The 19,792-nt window shown below is 32.6% G+C and overlaps 2 protein-coding genes across 2 annotated transcripts in view; both read right to left on the bottom strand.

Moving 5' to 3' along the window:
* Window positions 1-965: 965 nt before the first annotated feature.
* Window positions 966-9,655, bottom strand: LOC128999726 (uncharacterized). The gene is made up of 10 exons (XM_054426376.1): window positions 9,544-9,655; window positions 7,295-7,375; window positions 6,480-6,530; window positions 5,896-6,057; window positions 5,248-5,437; window positions 5,034-5,115; window positions 4,539-4,697; window positions 2,336-2,379; window positions 1,794-1,959; window positions 966-1,080 (listed from the first exon to the last, which is right to left on the bottom strand). The coding sequence occupies exons 1-10, from the start codon at window positions 9,559-9,561 to the stop codon at window positions 1,044-1,046; spliced, it is 990 nt and encodes a 329-aa protein (XP_054282351.1). The 5' UTR covers window positions 9,562-9,655; the 3' UTR covers window positions 966-1,043.
* A 2,269-nt stretch (window positions 9,656-11,924) lies between these two features.
* Window positions 11,925-19,792, bottom strand: part of LOC128999721 (long-chain fatty acid transport protein 4-like) — a 32,102-nt gene continuing 24,234 nt past the window's right edge. The window contains exons 6-13 of the mRNA XM_054426370.1: window positions 17,840-18,041; window positions 16,754-16,946; window positions 16,200-16,343; window positions 15,814-15,951; window positions 15,018-15,084; window positions 14,187-14,277; window positions 13,755-13,908; window positions 11,925-13,187 (exon numbers count right to left, since the gene is read on the bottom strand). Of these exons, the coding sequence (XP_054282345.1) occupies window positions 13,033-13,187; window positions 13,755-13,908; window positions 14,187-14,277; window positions 15,018-15,084; window positions 15,814-15,951; window positions 16,200-16,343; window positions 16,754-16,946; window positions 17,840-18,041 (1,144 nt within the window). The 3' untranslated portion in view covers window positions 11,925-13,032. The remainder of the gene's footprint in view (window positions 13,188-13,754; window positions 13,909-14,186; window positions 14,278-15,017; window positions 15,085-15,813; window positions 15,952-16,199; window positions 16,344-16,753; window positions 16,947-17,839; window positions 18,042-19,792) is intronic.

Raw genomic sequence — 19,792 nt, 5'->3', positions numbered from 1 at the left:
GGCTTATAAACAGATTAATTATCAAAACACTGAGGATCTTCATTGTACTTGTGTCCAAGGACTGAGAAAGACAACTGCAAGATAACAAAACCATTGAATTTGCCTGGCCAAGGATAAACACTCAGATGGTTAGAGGCGATATTGATTATTTGGTTAATTAGCATCAGAACCTGTCATAACAAGACATAATTGGCAACTTTTTATAGTTGATTCACTCAACTGAATAGAATATATTGGCTTTTTGGCTAATTGAAACTGTACAACTTGTTTTTTAGTGTAATTTTTAGGTTTATTTAAATTGTTTGAGAATTTTTTCTTACTTTAAATTTTATGAATATTTTTCATATTAGAGGGAAATGATAACATAAGTATAAATGGAGATATTAGGAATGTACAACTAAATGGCGAGAAATTTCAATATGACCTTGTGGAATCCTCTTAGAAAAGGCAAGCAAACGTTAACTTATGAGTTGCAATTTAAACTGGGGTGGTTATGAATAATTAATAAAGGATACCGTTTAAAAGCTGTTGTTGATGTTAATAGTTAAGTTAAGGTTCTTAAAGTAACACGGACTCCAGTAAGCGTTTTTGATAACATTACTCTCTAATAAATATATTCATATAACAACTTAAATTACATTAGCTTCAAAATACACAAAATAGAAAGCTAACGGCTTTACAATAGTTATTTGGTTTCGTTAGTTTTCCACTATCTTAGGTTTTTAAACACCGGTTGATTTATGTGATTATTTAGGACAGTAATTTTTGTACTGTAATGAGATTGCTACTGGTACTAACGTGTTGATCACTGGTTATTTAATTATTAATCTTGGCTAAACTGAAGTAAAAATGCTACTCAAGTACCACATTTAAATTTTATCCACATTTGACTTATTAGACACACTAAGATACATTTGAATAAAACTGTCAAAGCAATAAAAACAACATGCAAAAGTCATAAATTTACATGAATTTATATTTGTTCTCACACAACACTTTAAATAAGATCACAGTTACTTATTATTTAATTTTTATCCATCATGTCAGCATTCCTTGCTTAGGTCATAGTTGCCATTAAACCTGAAACAAAAATGTTCTCTGGTTTTATATTGTTTAATATAACTCCTCTACTATAAAACTACAAACTCTTACTGTAAATACTATAACTCATAATATAAATTGTATACTTAACTATTTCAATTACAAATAGCATTTAGAACAGATTGAAAATAAATTATGCTAACCGAGTCCATACTATAATTTATCATGCTAACGAATGTGAGAATGTTACAGTATAAAGGAGCTTAGAGATAGAATGACCAGGTACCTATCTAAAAACTATTTAGAATGATAGAACATAGAGCTTTAATGATAGAATGGCACATAGTTATGTACCAGATTAAATATTACTTTTGTCTCGGGCGTTATGAAATACGCGACAGCTTTGAAAAAAGGGTTAAACCTAGCGTTTATGTTGAATTTAACATTTATTTTTGATGTAATAGAAGTACTGTAGGAGAAGGGCAGCCAAGCGGGAGAAGACCACCTAGAAGCCCTAAAAGAAGATGGTGGTACAGCGTGAAGACAGACATTGCAAGAGCGGGAGCTGAAGTAGATGAAGCATACGACTGGGAAAGATAGCGAGCAATTGTTGGCGAGGCCAAAATCCTTCTAGGGTATTGATGGCCATGGGAGTAAGTACTGGTAAGTAATGTAAATATTGTTTGTAAGAGTAATGATTTTTAATTTTCCAAACTTAAGTCACACAAATTAAGATGATTTTTAGTGCATACCTTTTGTTACCGAAGCCATTTGCAGACTCTTCGCAGATGACAGGCATCGGTCTAGGTTGGCAAACCTGAGGATTGTATTCAGAGGGACAAATGTCAAAGTCGTGGGCCTTCGGAGGCTCGCCAGCCTTGTCAAAACACTCCCCTGGATACATGCAGTAGCACCCATCTACAATACAACAAATTATTGTTAAAATGTATTCAATTCAAAGTAACATTTTCATACCATATTAATATACACAGTGCTATAATTGTTCTGTTTTGTTTTATTTATATACTATTGAACTTCTGACGAGCTCCACCATGAGGAATTTAATGACTACATGACATTCTTCAGATCTTATTATGTGCTCCATCTAAAGCACGAAACATCTGCAGTCATAACAAACAACAAAGCATGGTTTCGGACAGTAACAAGGTAACATAAACCACTATAGGTTAATTCAATCGATCCAGAGGACATTCCATCATGAACTCTTTAACTTAAACGGTTGTGACTCAAGAAACATTGAAAACTAGACAAATAAAACACTTCAAAGTCTTACCTGGACCCACACAATCCTCTATGAACTGACCAGGAGCAAAATAACTGAAACAAAAATTAACTTCAGTCAGTAAATTGTATATCTTATGGAATCCAAACATAAACTTTTATGAAAACAAGAGGACAAACTGCAAAGCTAAGAAGTTATTAACTTTAAGTTGTCACTAACTTTAATTTTATTCAAATTTTAAAGATGGAATTTAAGAGTTTTAAAGCCAAATACTTCATAAAGAATAACAAAACGTAAATTATTAAGGAACGCGGCAGCGTTCCGCCCCGCCAAGTCCCCCAGCGGTACACAGCTGCTGCACTGTATATATACATGACGTGACAAAGTGGCTTTTTTACTCGTCTATAGCTCTGAAGAAACAAAAGCTATTAAAATAATTGTTCATCCACTGGATAGGGGCAATCATTCTTGGCAAAATTAAAAAAAAGAATTTAAAAAACGGTTGTGTTTGAGCCAAGAAAAACTAGTTTGAAAATTCACAAATTTTCCGTGTTCTCCTTCTTCTCCTTAAATGTTGACGGACCTACAGCCCAAACCACTGGCTCAATTTTAATGTTTTTTATGTTGTTTGAAAGCCCTTAGCGTGTAGATGTGCCTTTTGAGGGTCTCAAGTGCGTTAACCCATAAACCCTTGGCAAGCTCTCAAAGTACGAGTTTGGCCCATTTAAATAACATGGGATTAAAATCAAAACAAAAGAAGGACCAGCTGCGATTAAATCTTAATTAATTAAATGTTAGAGAAATTCATAGGAACAGCTGAAAAATTATTTTAATACTTTTATAAAGTATTTTTTTCAGGTATACTGAATGATTTGAACTACTTACAATATAAAATTACTTAGAGCAGTGATATTCCCCGATACTTTCCATTGAAAAATGCAGTGTACCGATGGTACACTGGTACAGCAGCTCGTCATTTTTAACAGTTTAATACTACTTATCAAAACATATGAAACCTAGGAACTTGAAACTTAGTACTAGTACGCTAGTACTAAGGTTTGTTCTATGTTTTGATACACTAAAACAAATAAAACGATCGGGAAAATCACTCTACATATGTTAAACAAGCAATTAAAAAGTGATATGTAAATTTAGGATAAATGAGTTATTCAATATTTGTTTTGCCTTATGCTATTTCTAACAAACCTAATTAGTTTGATTACATTTTTACATCTCTAATAAGGGCTCAATTTACACTAGTCTTTAGATATACGGGTTTAATAATTATTAGAACACTTATGTAACATCAACACATTTTATGTTGTTCAAGATGAGCATTGATGAAATTTGAAACTGAGTTTAAGCCCAGTGGGTTTGTTAAATAGTAATTTTGGTACGTGTGTCAAAAAGTTTTTAATCTGTTTAAAGCAGATAAGATCAAAAATGTAGAATTTAGTTCTACATTAACAATATTATTGAAATTAAATGAGATGTAGTTGTGCCGTGGTCTATATATCAGAGAAAAGAGGATTTTTATTTTAACTGTTAATTTTCTACAAAAATAAATAAAATCTAACAAAAAACCACTAAGTGGTAACACTTTCCCCGCCAAGTCAGCAATCCAAAAAAGTTAATAAATCATTACTTTTTCCGCCAAGAAAAACAATGTAATGTATGTAAGTTTGGCAACTTGGCGGCAGACTTTTGCTCGATCCCTTTAAAAAATACCATAAAACTAGTTTCATTGAGCAAGTATCCCTCCCATTGGTACATTGCTAGGTGAGAGCTTATTTTACAAAATTTGACCTTATTTGTGCCACATTTCATAAATTATACTTAGTTGGACTAATTAGAAGTTGATTTGTGAAATTATCCACGAACGTAACTTAAATGAAAAAAACCAAGCAAAAGTCTGCCGCCAAGTTGCCAAACTTACATACATTACATTGTTTTTCTTGGCGAAAAAAGTAATGATTTATTAACTTTTTTGGATTGCTGACTTGGCGGGGAAAGTGTTACCACTTAGTGGTTTTTTGTTAGATATGACTTTACATGAAACAATTTGAATAGTTCTGTTACAGAAAATTTCTTCTACAAGACAAAACAGGGGGCATGATTTTAACATTAAAATCAACATTTTTGCATTTCATGCTACAATATGAAATTTAATTACAAAACATATTTTGGATTTTATTTTAAGTGGAAGAATATTATCTATCTCTGAGCCATTGTGTATTAAGTTCAACCCACTTACCTTCCATTGTAGATGGTGCTGCCGTCAAATCTGACCTTTGGAGCTTGGTACCTGGGCTTCTGAGCCCACGGGTATTCCTCTTTTTCAGGGGGACAAAACGGCTGGAAACTCATTTTGTGTGTTGTTTTGTCATCCATTTTTGAACTTGGAGGATTGAAGCTGAAAGATAAATATGGTAGTCGTGTAATACTTTTACAAATTGGTTTAATCTAAAATTGTTTACTATTTATTAAGTCGAAATTAGAACAGATTAGCGAGATCCTTACTTTTATGGAATTAAAACACATATTTTAAGTTTATCTTTCATACTCCTTCAATTGTTAAAAAATCAAACAAATTTTTAATCTATTTAGAAATACAGCATTGAGTCCTGTTTAACCAAAATATAAATGTCTATTTTATTGTGTTCTGTTTTAATTAATGTTAAACCTACACATCTGCTGCAATGAAGGACTTATTGTAGGCTAACAATAAATTAAAATATTCATAACTTACATTGAGTTAGGCTTGAATGAAGTGGCGGGCTCAAATCTATTGTAGTCTGGAACCTGATAGGACATGTTATTGGTTGTTTTGTCTGTAAACAAAAACAATTAATCAGTATGGAATATTAAAGTCTCTAATTTTCTTATAACATTACACATTGCACCTGTTAATTTGAATGTTAGTTATATCTATAATCTATGTTTAACTAATCAGATTGACTTGCCCTCCATCGGGTCCTGTGAGAAGCCCAAGTTGCCCTCGTGGATGACTCGCTCCACCTCTTGCAGAGGCTTAGGTGTGTAGTCGTGTTTGTGAGTTGTGAGGTGAGACAACGGACCGTCTCCTATCAGCTTGTGGTCTGCCGGGACAATGGTCGTCGGAGGCTTGAACCCTGGCCACGCTCCGTAGCTCATCTGAAGAGAAAATAATCTAGGATTAACGAGAAATTACTGTTGATGTTAAAAGCAATGTTATTTATTTTTACACTATTTTGACATTTCATCTTTGCATTAAAGAGTGTCTCATATCGTGTATCAGGGTATATTATTGTTTATTTTTAAATTGATAATAGACAGTAAGATATTTCAAATATTTTTGTAGTAGTCCGCCTCAGTTGCATTTTATTTTGCGCTGTGAATTAATCACCATACAATAACAGAGCAGTAACACATAGACATTCTTGACATAAAAAAGAGTTGATGTTGGATGATGTGGGGGATGGGGTAAGAGTGGTATTTATGGCAAATTTAGTGCGGAATGAGTGTGGGAAGCAACTCTTTTAACCCAAGGTGATTTCAGTGACGGTAGCAGTAAAGGACACATGTTATATCTAAAATAAAATAAAAACTCTAGAAATTACAAAACAATTTACCTTGTGTGTGGTATCACTGCTGAAATCACCAGATGAAACTAAATTTTCCTTAGCAATCACTGGCTGCCCTCGACAGTTCTTCACAACTTTTGGATCAAACCCGTAATAAGACATTTTGTAGGTTGTTCCATCATTGATTTTGCAATCAGGCTGCTTGAAACTCTGAAAGATTGTAAATGTAATAAGAAATCTGTTTTTCGATCAAATTGTAGTCAAGTGACTTGAGCAATAATTTAATAAAAAAAAAAACCCTGTGAAATCAGAATTTAATCTGTTGAAAACATCTTCTACTTAGAATCACTAACCAAGGTCTTACAAAAAGACCACAATCTGTTCACTATGGTTTAAAGGTCATCAATACAATCATGTTTGTAGTCATTTCTGCTGGTGAAAAAGTCTGGTTTTCAGGAATTTGATAAAGAGGGAGTTTCCTGTGTTGTGAGTCAAAATGAAAGACGGTACTATGTACCTGGGATTAAAGGAGGTTTACAGATCGAGAACTTCTTTTTGAAATAATGTCTTTATTAATTATTTTGCAAAGTGCTTTTACCAAGAAGTAACATACATATTAACGCCATACTTACAGTGATTGGCTTGAAAGATTGAGGGCGTTCTGGCTGGATGTACCGTAATTTCTGTAAAGAGAAAAAAAAAAAAACATTCATAAAACAAAAAGCTAACTGAGGTGGTTTTGACGAATAGATTTATTAGTTTGATTATTGAATTAATAGTAACTTTGTTTAACACATTAAACTGACATTCTAAAAAGGTTTTTTGACTACCGGTAGTTGGTTATTTAAATTACAAGAACATTTTCTCTTCATGGGCTTCTTAATAATCACAACACAAAGTATATTTAAAGGATTTATTTAGATAATAAATTCAACAGGTTACTTAGCACAAAGCTGATAGATTACTATTTAATACACAACTTCTTGATCAGTATTGTACATGTTATTAAATTTACGGAAAGTAAATAAAAGAAATATCTAAAAACACATAAAAAATCAGACGAGACCCAATAGGCAAATGACATTCACGTTGTTGTAATGATGATGATTGGAGTGTCCAATTGATATCGATGACCACTTACCATCTTTTATGTATAGTTACCGTCTTGTGAGTAACAGTATAAGCGTAAATATATGTTTTAAGTGTTATAAGATGTTTCTTTTTTTTACTTTCCGTATTTAATATATTTTTAGTTTGATATTTCCTAACTATTGACATTTTCCATACCAGGGTTTGAGCTGACTTCTCCAAAAGGATTTTAAATCACAATGGCATGTAGAGTTGTTTGAGAAAAAATATATTTTAATCAACAAGAATGAATATATAGGCTGTGATCAATCAATACTGATCAGACATATTTTGTTTGAAACCATGAAACAAAACTTACACATTTGCAGAGACAGGGTCCACCATACTTGTGTCCAGTAGGCCAGCATTTCTTTTCCTTTTTTTGTGGGGTTTGACATGCCTGAAAGTGCAATGCTTAATGCAATGTTAATTGTAACGTCTAAAATAGCTTAGAAATAAATAATGTTTATTGTTGTTGAAGTTCTTCAAACCTTTATTTGAAAAAGACAAACTGTTTTTAGTTGGAAAAATTACTGGCTTTACCATCAGATTTAATGAAAAATGCACCGCAATGTCATTTAATAGATGTGTTACTCAATTAGAACATCCCATACTTACTTAAGCCAGTTAAGTACTAGATGAGTTGACATGATTTTGATTGCTGAAAATTCCATCTTTCATTGTTTAGTATTTTGGCTGTGAAATATAAAACGATTGTCCAGGTAGCCCTAGGAGGATTAAACATTAAGGAGAGGGCACGCGAATAGGAATACACGTGTTGCGGTGAAGCCAGCTTTAGCAGAACACTAGAGGGGCACGCGGAGCCGTAGAGTGGCAAAAAGCCTCGGCTATAACATGGGAGAGATAGGGAAAAACGCGACGCGCGCTGTTTCGAATTAAAATTGCCGCTAAACTAAAACACTTGTGTTACTCACCGATGGCATTCTTAAAGTAAATTAAATTTCCTATCGAACAGTGTCAATCATTTCTATAAAAAATATTATTTATTATTTATTATTGAAGATCAAAGTTGAAAGAATTGACCTGGACTTTGAACATATGATTACTTTAATTACGTTTTTGAAAAAAATATGATGTATCTACACAAATTAACAATTTATTCGTGTTCCTTAAGAAATTCTCGAAATAAAAAATATATATTTACCTATATTTAAAAGTGGTATTTAGAAAAATAATTACAATAAAGTTTTTTTTTAATTTTTCCAGTTTATAAACAAGCTTACTAATAATAGGTTAAAATGAAAATTTTAATTCGGGTGATGAAATACATTTTAAATTTGCATTTTTCATAGTTTTCTCGATTTGTTAATATAATTATTTACTAGTTTTAAGTCATTTATGTGCTAGGCAGGTGATTTTAAATAGCCAAAGTTAAGAAAAAATGCAAAGCCGCTCTAACTTTTTTTACACCAACAGCCGTTACAATTAAATTACAATCATAAAAAGTAAAACAATTTCTTGGCAATCAAATTCTTGATTTTTTAAATATCATATTGAACTTTATTTGATCTGTTTACCTAAAGAAACTTCGAGTAAAAAGTGTAAATGTTCAACAATCATCGCGTCTTCTGACCGCCAAAGTGCGTTTATCATTCTTTTAAAGGATTAAAACTTATTTTATTTCTCTTTAAAAAAATAAAAACAAGGACAACGAATTCCAAAAAATAAGTCATCCTTGTGTAAATTACTCACCTTTGAACGTACTATTGGTTCATAAATATGACTTTCCTCTTAATAGGTTCCTAATATTACGGTTAGAATTTAACTTTTTAATTTTCTTAGCATGATGAAGTCTAATTTTTAAATAGTTAATTGATATTTCGATATTTCTGTTACCAAATCTTCCAGTAACGCATACAACGCACTAACGCAGTATGAGAGGGGGCGGGAGAGTAGCGCTGCCTCCCCCCCTCCCAAGTACGCTGGCTTCAACGAAACTACAGCGTGTCCTCTCCTTAATGTTTAATCCTCCTAGAGGTAGCCGCCGAGTGATTATAGTGCTCGCCTTCAATCTGAAGGATGCTTGTTTAATTCCAACCGAGATTGTTCCCGTACCCAGATGCCATTTGTTATTGGACCATCAACTAATGATGCCATAAAACAACAGGTTGACTAGTAACACTAGCAGGGTATAGACCGTTCCCTTACGGTACAAAAAAAATTTAAATTCCAAAGCCGTAGATGTACAAATAATAAGCAACATAAGCTCAAAATTCAAAACTAGAAAATGTGAGGTGTTATAATGCTTTCCAGACGGTGTACAAATATTTTTTTACATGAGTAACATCATTGACTATTGGATACTACAGGTAATATGTTATGTTAGGACTTAAATGTGATGTGTATATTCAACCATTGCCTATATCAACTACGCCTATTTTGATCGTAAAAACTAGCAACAACTTTCACATGAAGATGGAATGTCTATAGTTGTATCATAGTTATGGTTTGAACTAAGCTTACATTCAATTTACCTTCTGTATATTATTGAAGACTTATTTAAAGCTAAACTATTCACATAGTCAAAATATAAACACTAAAACTTACCAGTACTAGAGCAGCCATGATGTCTTCCTGGTCAGATTAGGTAAAATTTATGTTTAATGATTTTGAGACAAAACTATTATTTGCTGATATAAAAATTTATGCTTACTAAAAATTTTAATTTGTATTTCCTAGGCAACCATTTTATTCTACCAAAATATTAATTTTGTCTCTGTTTTTAATCTGGTATCTAAAATACTGATATATATAAGTACTAAATCTTTCATTCATATAGACCAGCAATGCATATATGCGACGACTGGTCACATTGAAATAGACTGACGTCGCATATTTGCGTCGGTATACCAATGTTATTAAAAAGCTTATATCTTCTAAATGGTCTATTTGAAGGCCCTGAATTCTCTGCAGTGGTCTAAAGGGATGTCTGTTGCACATCTGTGTCACTTGGTCTGTGGATATGATGATCGGTGACGTCATTTGATAGTTGGCAAACCGTTTATTACTTTACTTTATTACTTCACTGGCCCGTGGTCTGCGTGTTCTGCCAAGTGCTACCTGGTCTCATGTGTAAAAATGGATTCATCAGTCCATGGCGATGACCGCAGCGTCGCATATATGTGGCGATCAGTAGCGAACTTGTTAAAGCCAATAAAAATACCAAACAGGGTTAACAAAAATATGGGTAACTTTCATGGTTACAAATTCGTTCATATTTGTACCCAAATCTGTGCTCCAGACTAAAGATTTGTGGGGAACTCAAAATTTAAAAAAATCTGAAGTCTCATAGGTGTCAAAACAGTCGTATAAGAGCTTTTAACCATAATTAATTATGATTAGTTTTGTTGAGTTGAAACTCAGCCATACCAACCCCGACCTCAAAAGAAAAATTATTTGTACAAATAAAAAATGCCAAAACCAATTTCCTGTTGAGCAATATTCTATGGCCCTTTGTATATAAACCAAAAATTGCTGCGACTTTATATCTGAATTCTCTACTCTACAAAATGTGACCATTTTAAAATTAAATTTGAGGAATTTTTTTTACCAGAAAATTTTAAATCAACATTATTTAAAAACTGCGAATTGGGATTTTGGTTGTGTTTTCTTTTCTTGTTTTCTTAAAATATAACATTGACCACAAATACTGAACATGGTACTTTCAGTATTAATTTATGTTTTTAGCGAATTCCCCTATAGGGAAGAAGCAAAGATAGACCTGGGACCGATTTGCTTTTTCATTTTGATGTACCCAAAGGTTAAAAACCATATTTGTTAAAAAAATTTTTATATTTTTCCCAAAAACTATATTTAAGCTATTTTGGTTTATTTTAATTAAACTTGTGCAAAAGTGTAGACTTTGATAAACTTGAATGAGTTTGCGAACCAGTAAGATCGGGTCATAAAAACAGGGAATTATGGGGTCATTAGTTTTTCAGAATGTATTATTTCAAATTTTTGCGCTTAAAACATGAAAATAAATAATTTTTATAGATCTGAAAAAGCAAACAATTTTGTTATATTGAAGCATTTTTGTAAAATATTAAAGGTTACAGAAAATAATAACCTTTTAATTTAAAATTCCCATGCTTTCTTATGGGGATACAGAAAAATGGTGTAGTTTGCTTGTTTATGGATATATTTTTATTAAATTTCACAAATTTATTTATTTCATTTACACCATAAACATTTTATCAAAAAACACTTTTTCCCTCCTCCGTTCCTGCAAACCCAAGTACGGTACTTGTTAAATCTAATGTTATTCAAACAGGGCATAAATATGACTTGTTAATGGAAATATTTTACTTAAATCCAATCTGACAAATTGAAATTCGCTTAATCTGCAGGTTTGCTGTGGCGGGGTATTTGTTTTTTAAATGTTAGTTGTTTTTTTTAATATCAGGGTGTTTATTTAATTATTGTTATATGTTATCAAGTTATTTTTGTGTGTTGTTATTTGTTATTCCAGACATAACATCCGTCTTATCACGTTGTGACTCAGTATCACCAGTATTATTGTCGTATCACTTAAATGTTTATCACTTAAATGTTCATGATCTTATGTCCATGTGTGTGTAACATTTACCTTCATAGAAGCAAATAAAACATCTAGTACTGGCATGATGATTACTGATGTAGGTTTAAACTAGTTGTCCTACTGCATCGTTCAACATCGCATGAATACCAATTTTAATTTTACACAATTTTTTTGTATTTAAATGCAATGGTAAGGCTAAAATTCTATCAAATTTATATTGATTTATTTATGGAACCTAATAAATTCAGTTAAACAAATATTTAGTTTTTCTGCTTTGTTTTTATTATGGAATCCATTAGTAAACCATTGAAATAAAGCATTTGTTTGACAGAGAGTTGGGGAAAAGCTTCCAATCTAGATATTTTTAGTTTTGGAAATAATATTAAGGTTTTGAGATAAAATATACTTTATTGCATCTTTATACTTATTACAAAATAGAAAACAGTTTACAATGCTTTATAAAAATAAATGCTTACAGCACAATCATTGTATAACAACTTTACACACCTACATTAATTAACAAAACACTAATCTAATGCATTAAACAGCTTTAGTTTCAAACATTAAGTAGACAACAATGTACAGCGTTAGAGACTTATAGTCTTGGTCTTGTCAACAATCAAAGAGCAAAAATAAATAATTCTTTCGATTTAGAAAAACAAAACGTGTCATGGACAACAAACTAATAGTTCACATTCTTAAAAATACTGTAAGGGATTTTGAATCTATCAAGGGACAAATTATATTGCAACTGTTATAAATCATTAAAAATATTCATAACTCATGCCTCGACTTATTTCACAAATAAAGAAAAAGTCAATAGATTTTGTCTAGATAATATGGTAATATAATCTAAAGATATAACATTAACATTATTTATTTACTCTGCATTAAAAATATCGGAATGTTTTATTAAATGCAATATAATGTGACATTAGGCCCAATCCTAAGGATTCTGAATCTTTTTTACTTATGCAAACATGACTTTAAAACAAGTATACAATCAAGTATTTGAAAAATATTAAATGTTTTTAAGTCATAGTAATTATTGGAATGCATAAACAGCATATCAATAATTTAAAGGTTATTGGCACAGAATTAGGATAGCTTTAAGCGGTCTTCTTAAAGTAAAAGACTGAGTAGAACATGTATTATGAGTATGACTAGCAAAGAATTCATTGTAGAAGGATTAACACTACTCAATGAAAAGTCTAAAGTAACAAATATATTGAGAGAAACTCATTAGTCACAAATCAATATCTGTGGAAATAAAACAAGATGACCACTCAATAAGATGAATTTTTATAAAAAAAGTCAAAATTGGATAAAATACAGCTTATATTATACACAATTATACCTGTACAGTCAAATACATTTCTAGCAACAAAAAAAGACACAACCCTGATTTCGATGTAAATAAATATTAAAATATTTATCACACTAGGCTACATTGGTACAAGACTTGATCAGTCTACTAGAAAATCTTAATACATTACTTAGAATCTTATCACACCAACTTCGATGTCTTTGTATAGTTCTGGCGTCAAAAGTTCGTACTTTCCACTGGCGCTGAGGAAGTAAATCTTGTCTTCTATCGTGCTTGGGTTGAAGCCTTCCTTTTGCAGGTCTAATTTTTTCAGTTTATATGTTCCTATAAGAAATGAAATATAATGTATTATTTTTAGACGATAAATCAAAGTCAATATTCTTATTTACTAGAGTTGATGGAGTCACAAAAATTATAGATTTATAAAGATTGAAATTCCTGATCCTCGAGCGGAATTTGTTTAATACCTGGTTTTTTTCTGGACAAGATTTATTTGGGATGTTTAAGATCGCACCCGATGTTAGCTAATCGCTCCTGATATCATGGAAATTTTCAATCAATTTCGATACATTTTGCTTATGAAAATTATTGTAATTTCATCAAAATATTTAATTTTCATCAAGTATGTCATTTCCTAAAGGTAACAACAGTTTACTTGTTGCAGTTTTTCAGTCAATATCTTCTATTCTTTGACCTGTGTATTCACACCTTTATTTTTGTAAATCACCCTCTCCTGCACATCTTACCTAGCTAAAAGCAATAATGGGGGCGTACATGGTGACTCGGAGAACTATTGAGCTCATTGCCAGAGTTCCCTCAGGCAAAAACAACCTAAAATATTCTCGAGAGTGCCTTTTCAACTGAAACACATAACAGTATTTTTTTAATTACCTGTCATTTCCACTTCCTGCAGTAATCTTACAAAGACAGGCCTGGCGTAGACTGGCAGCGCTTTCTTTACTCCTTCGGCAAGAGAGGTCAAATCAAGGTCACAGTTAGGATCCAATATGGCCGCCATTCCAGCTCGCCCTTCACAACGAGGTATCTGAAACAAGTAAAAATTATTTTAGATATATATTTCAATAGAACTTTAATCTACTACTATTCATAAAATGTAAAAATATAATGCCACTTTTCCACATCATGTTTGTAAAAATTTATTTACTGTAAACCTTGACCATGTAGTTTCCACAACTACAATTTTATTCTACCTGATTCACGTTCTAATTGAGAATTTCAATTAAGACTTAATTTTTTCAATGTTTTACACTTAAGAGTTCAGTCAACAACAAACTAAAATTAAGAAGAGAAATCCCTATTTACCTCAATTCCATAAACAACGCAATCTTTGTAGTTCGAGATGTTGCTGACGAGGCCTTCCACTTCCGACGTTGAAACGTTTTCACCTTTCCATCTACACGTACAGAAATAAATTATTATATAATCTTAGCTTTAGAAAGTACTAGGAAAATTACATGCACAGCAGTAATAATTCCAAATGGTTATGCAATGTTACCATTTGACTTTGTATAGATGAAATAGTTTTATATATATTCAAATATATTGGTGTTTGTATTTAAGACTTAAATGAAAGAAGCTTGGTGAGATACTGAAGTAAGATTATTGGATAAAAATTAGTTGTAACATCAGCAGCATTATTGTTGAGAGAACACTAAACGTTTAAGGGAAGTTAGCCCTTAAAAGTTAATTTTTCTGGATAAACCGGGAATTAAACCAGCCAAAGTCCACCAAAGTCTTAGAATTAACCACTAGACTAGCAACACACCAAAACACTCATGATATAGACGACTAACTGCAAAATAAAAAGGAACATTCTCTTGTTAGTTAGCCAATGTCAGTAGTTAATTATCCACGTTCATCATAGCTATGAAAAAGAACTACTAAAATCTTTCAGGGGTATAAGCTACAGATACTTGTCCCCATTATCAATAACACTAGTCTATCTAAAGTCTGAGAATTAAACACTAGGCTAGCAACACCAACACTCCACACACAAAAATATAAACGTCCAACTGAAAAATTTAAAAAGCATTCACTTGTTAGTTTGCTTATGTGAGTAGTTGTTAATCTTTTGGGGTATAAGCTATAGCTACTTGTCCCCATTATTCCTGTTGTTTGATGGATGTAATTTACCTGAATGTATCTCCTGTTCTATCTTTGAAGTACAAGTATCCCCACTCATCCATAACCAAAAGGTCTCCTGCAAACATAGCAAATAATACAGTTAGAACAATGTTTTAAGTTTCTAAACTTGTAGGCTCATTTATACATAATTTATTTAAACTTAGTGTCTGAATATTGTTAAAAATGTAAGAGATTCAGTGACTAAAAATAGGTTTTACCTTTGGAAGGAAGACAAAGTTAGGGAGGTTTTGGTACAAAGCCATACCTTTTAAAACCTTATCACAAGAAATACAAAACTTGGCTATACAAAAATTGGAAAATTTCACTCACTGTCATTGACAACATTTTCAACCAAGGAAAGTATAGTGTAAACTGTTGTTTCTTGCACCAGAGTGTATTATTTTACAGGTAAGCCTGCTATCCTCACAGAAACATCCTGAAATCCTAATCCCCTGTACTTTTTGTCACATCCTTAACCTCAACGAGTTGTATAAGTTTGTTGAGACCAACAGTAAAACGAACAAGCAATGAATACAAACCTTGAAACCTTATAAGAAGCTAAATGCTATGGAGAATAGTCAGACTCGAAATTTGGTGGCGAAACGAGCTTCGTGCGGCCTCCGCTGACTGAATTTTTAACAAAGGCACTGCGCTTTTAATGAGGTTTGTATTCAATGGAAAAAGCCAGTACTAGGCCCTAAACACCAATGCGGTGTGATTTAAATCAATAACTTAAAGGCACGAGTGTTTGGACTGCTCTCTTAACTAAACCACTTCTTACACACTATAGCATTCACAAACTCACCTGAAATAAAAGCAGAGTCTCCTTTGTTGAAGACATCATGAACAATCTTCTTCTTTGACTCAGTCTCGTTTACATATCCCAAGAAAGCACGGGCTGGGTTGCTCGGGATGATCTTTCCAATAAACACTCCTGGTTCACCTGTAACAGAAGATTAGCAGTAATTATACAACATGTTTTTTATCTAGGCTATTATTTGTTACCGTTTCTCAACTATTAGCATATTTTTACTTTTTTCATTAAAACTATTTTTAGTAAGATTAATTATTTATTTTGAAACTTTAAACTTCTCCATATTAGTGTGTGTAAGTAAATTTGGTTTAAAGCAATTTTTAAAATCACGACAAAAAAGATTCACTTAAAAAACTAAATGTAATTAGATAACTCACCAGGCTGACAGGTCATACAGAGGCCGTCTTTGTTTCTCAAAGGTTCGCCAGTTTCTTGGTTTACTTTTATTATGGATATCGGGTAGACGGACGGCACCAGTCTTGACACAAAGCCAATTGCACCTTCTGTGTTGTCAATGTTAGCTGAAAACAATTATATTTTTTAAACCAAAAATAAATGTTATGTGTTAAACTTTAAGTTACTATGTGGGATAAGAGAAAGAGAAAGCAGGTCTACTTCTGAACATTGTAGCAAATGGATTATTATATTTGTTTTTGTTACCAATGACTTTAGAAAAAGGTACTTTCATCACAAATTTACGATGCATTAAAAAACTGGTAGAGGAAATGCTTTCACTTATGTGCCTATTTTTTTTAATCCCTACTCAAGCATGAAATTACGCTCTGTTGAGTAAGAACCAATTTTTAAATTTATTTTTATGGTGAGCCGGTGCTTAAGTCTATTTGCAGACTTACAGAACGATCTTGCTAAAAATATTTTGTCTATTGCAAAGTTCACACGATATCATGCTGATTTACTCCTAATTGTTTACCTATATTAGCATTTCCCTCCGTAGCACCGTAAAACTCCGCTACTTTGGGGATGTTGAACCTTTCAACAAACTCTCTCCATATCTGAGGCCTCAATCCGTTGCCAAAGATCATCCTCAGCTTGTGGTCCTTGTCCTCTGGTCTAGGTGGAGTCGACAGAAGATACCTACACATCTCCCCGATGTACTGGGCTACCTGCAGAATGTCATCATGTTAGTATCGCAATGTCCCACCTTCAATTCCTAGGACGCTAGGTTCTAGTCCGCAACTGTTTGTCACAATAGATCAGATTTCGATACGGTCTATTGTTGATTGGCGGGATTTGTACCCGGCACCTCGAGGACCGAAATTAGTAAACACTAAACAGCAATTACTACGGTAGGGCACAGCTGGTTTAGTGAATAGAGATGGTCTTTAGTCCAGAAGGCCTATGTTCGAATCCCGCCAATACCCAAAGCTAGTCTTCCATGCAATAATAATAACAAATCAATAAGGCATATGTCAGTATGTCCAACTACGAGGTTGAGTATCTCTTAAATGAGAACTGTCAATGTATTTAATATTTTGCTCCACAAAAGCCATATATTATCCACAGTTCATCGGTGTTAGGGGACAAAAAAGCCTTTTTAGCTGATGAATTGAAAGGCTGCTTTTTATTTTTGTTTCTTGACTTGGTGAGAGAATAGTTCACTTTACATAAATATAAATAATACTTTACGGACACTATATCAACCCAGGAGATATGTGATATTTAAAAACTAAAGAACTTTTCTATCTAGATAATCATCCGTAAAGTACTATAAGTAATAGGACTATTCCTTCCTACAGAACACATTCGTTACATTCAGTACATTTACTAATAATAAAAAGGGTAACAAGTAAAATATGCCAAAACAGCATAAATGAGGAATAGCAAGCAAAAAAAAAAAAAAACTAACAATAAAAAATTTCAAACTACAAAAATATCAACATTCTTGCAGCTGCAAACAATATAATATCTATTAACCAAATCCATTACATTACTGTAACTAACATACACATTTTAAAGCTAAAACTAATATACTGTGTAGAAAACCAGAATACTCTACCGTGCAGTTATACTTGACAATGTCAGCGAAGTAGTTTGAAGCAGAAAACTTATTGCGTATGACGACGGTGCTACCGTAGACTAGGGCTTGTCCAATAGCCATGGTCCCGCCTGCTGTGTGGTATAGAGGTAGAGGGGTGTAGTAGCGGTCCTTCACATCAAACCCTACTTGGTAGTGGATAGCTCCAGCTAGAAACACCAACCTGGGAAACATATTGTCAATCAGCTGTGGTTTAGAACTTGGTTTGCTGAAGTCTGATAACATTAGGGGTGTGCGATGCATCGAAAATGCATCGAAATTTCGATTCGATTCGATTCGATGCATCGAATCGCGATTCGATTCAGTGGTGGTCAAAAAACGATTCGATTCACGAGGGAGTCAGTATCCATATACGAAAAAACGCCTGCAGAAAGTCAATGCAATACCCGCAATACAGGAGCGCGTTGCTGTTGCGTTTCCTTTACGAAGGCGTTCTTATTTAATACATTCTTTGCATTAAATATAGCTTTAATTGTTTTATATTTTTTTTAGAGGTTTTGTTTTTTGTCTTGATGTAAGCAGTGTGTGAAATATTTTACTACTGTGAACCTAGCCAAAACAAGGTAGGTTACTCCAAAATCATTTTAAAAATAAGTCTGAAAAATTGTTACTTAATACTTAACTAGTAAGATCAATGTTATAGACTGATACATTTGGTATTTTTGTTAGGTGTCTGTCGGTCCCCGTCCCCGAATTTTTGTTGGGGCAAAAGAAAAAAAAGAATAATTTATTTCCAAAGAAACCCTCTTATATTATTATATCTATTACAGAGGAATTAAAATGTTCAAATGAGAATTAAAAATTAAGTTGGCTCACGACCTTTAATAAAGACACAACAGAGCAATTGCCGCACTGCCACTAGCCAGAGCCAGGTCTAGTCGTCTACTGATAAGAGTAACAAGACAAAAGCCGTGACGCAACACTAACAGTGCAAAGAAAACAAAGTCAAAAGAATAGAAAGACTATTTATCCAGACATACTAGTATAATCATTTATTGTTCATTCAATACCTAATTAAAAATATATTTTAGTATTTTACATAATAAATTATAAACAAAAGAAATATCTGATATAGTGAACAGATCTGTATCTTGGTTAAATAGGGTTAAAAAAATATATTTCTAAGATCCAATACAATATTTACAACTCACAAATTACATTGAATTAATTTCTTTGAAAATAATCTCTAACAGTTTTGTGTTTTTGAATAAAGAAATATATTTCTTTGTCTCTACTTCCTTGTTTCATCACTTGCATTTTGTCAGCAATTGAAGCAACTGGGTAGCAACCGGGTGGTGTAAGAGGGGAGGGGGAGGGTCTATGACCTTGAATTCACACATCGTTGCCCGGGCCTGGCTGGTGAGACTGATTCATTGTTTTTGTTGACATACTACTACCCTTCCTTAAGAGAAAAAGGCCCTGCTGTTCCAAAAACATTGAGGGTAGTTTAAAAACATTGACCTGTGTTGCCAAGGGCACTAGAAGATAGCATTTAACTTTCTTGTCTCTTGATTTAATATTATTTTAATCTTCTATATATTATTTAAGAGTTACTTTTCGGGTACCTAATTAGTTGTGATATTGTTTAGCTTCATTTTATGGATTTTTAATTCTTTTCATTCATTAGCTATCAAAATCAGTTGTTTTAGGATTTTAATCTCTTGCAGTACCTGTAGGTCTATACTACTGTATGACATGATATGCATTTTTTAGTCCTTATTAATTATACCATAAACAATGTTTGTATGTTATTTACTGTTTTTGAGTTTTATAGGAAATTAGTTTACACAATATCTTTTCTTCAATGAGTTCTCCACTTGACATGTTGCTTCTAGCCTATTACTATTTTATTTTTAGGCCCTATAAAAATAATGCCTATGTAAAGCTGTAGGCCTACTGATGCCAATAATAATT

The sequence above is a fragment of the Macrosteles quadrilineatus genome, unplaced genomic scaffold (genome assembly GCF_028750875.1).
Source record: "Macrosteles quadrilineatus isolate MER2022 unplaced genomic scaffold, UCM_ALF_1.0 Scaffold_8__2_contigs__length_117827958, whole genome shotgun sequence".
In the NCBI taxonomy this organism is placed as follows: domain Eukaryota; kingdom Metazoa; phylum Arthropoda; class Insecta; order Hemiptera; family Cicadellidae; genus Macrosteles; species Macrosteles quadrilineatus.
Note: the sequence above shows the minus strand (reverse complement) of the source record. Positions and strands in the feature narration are given on the sequence as shown.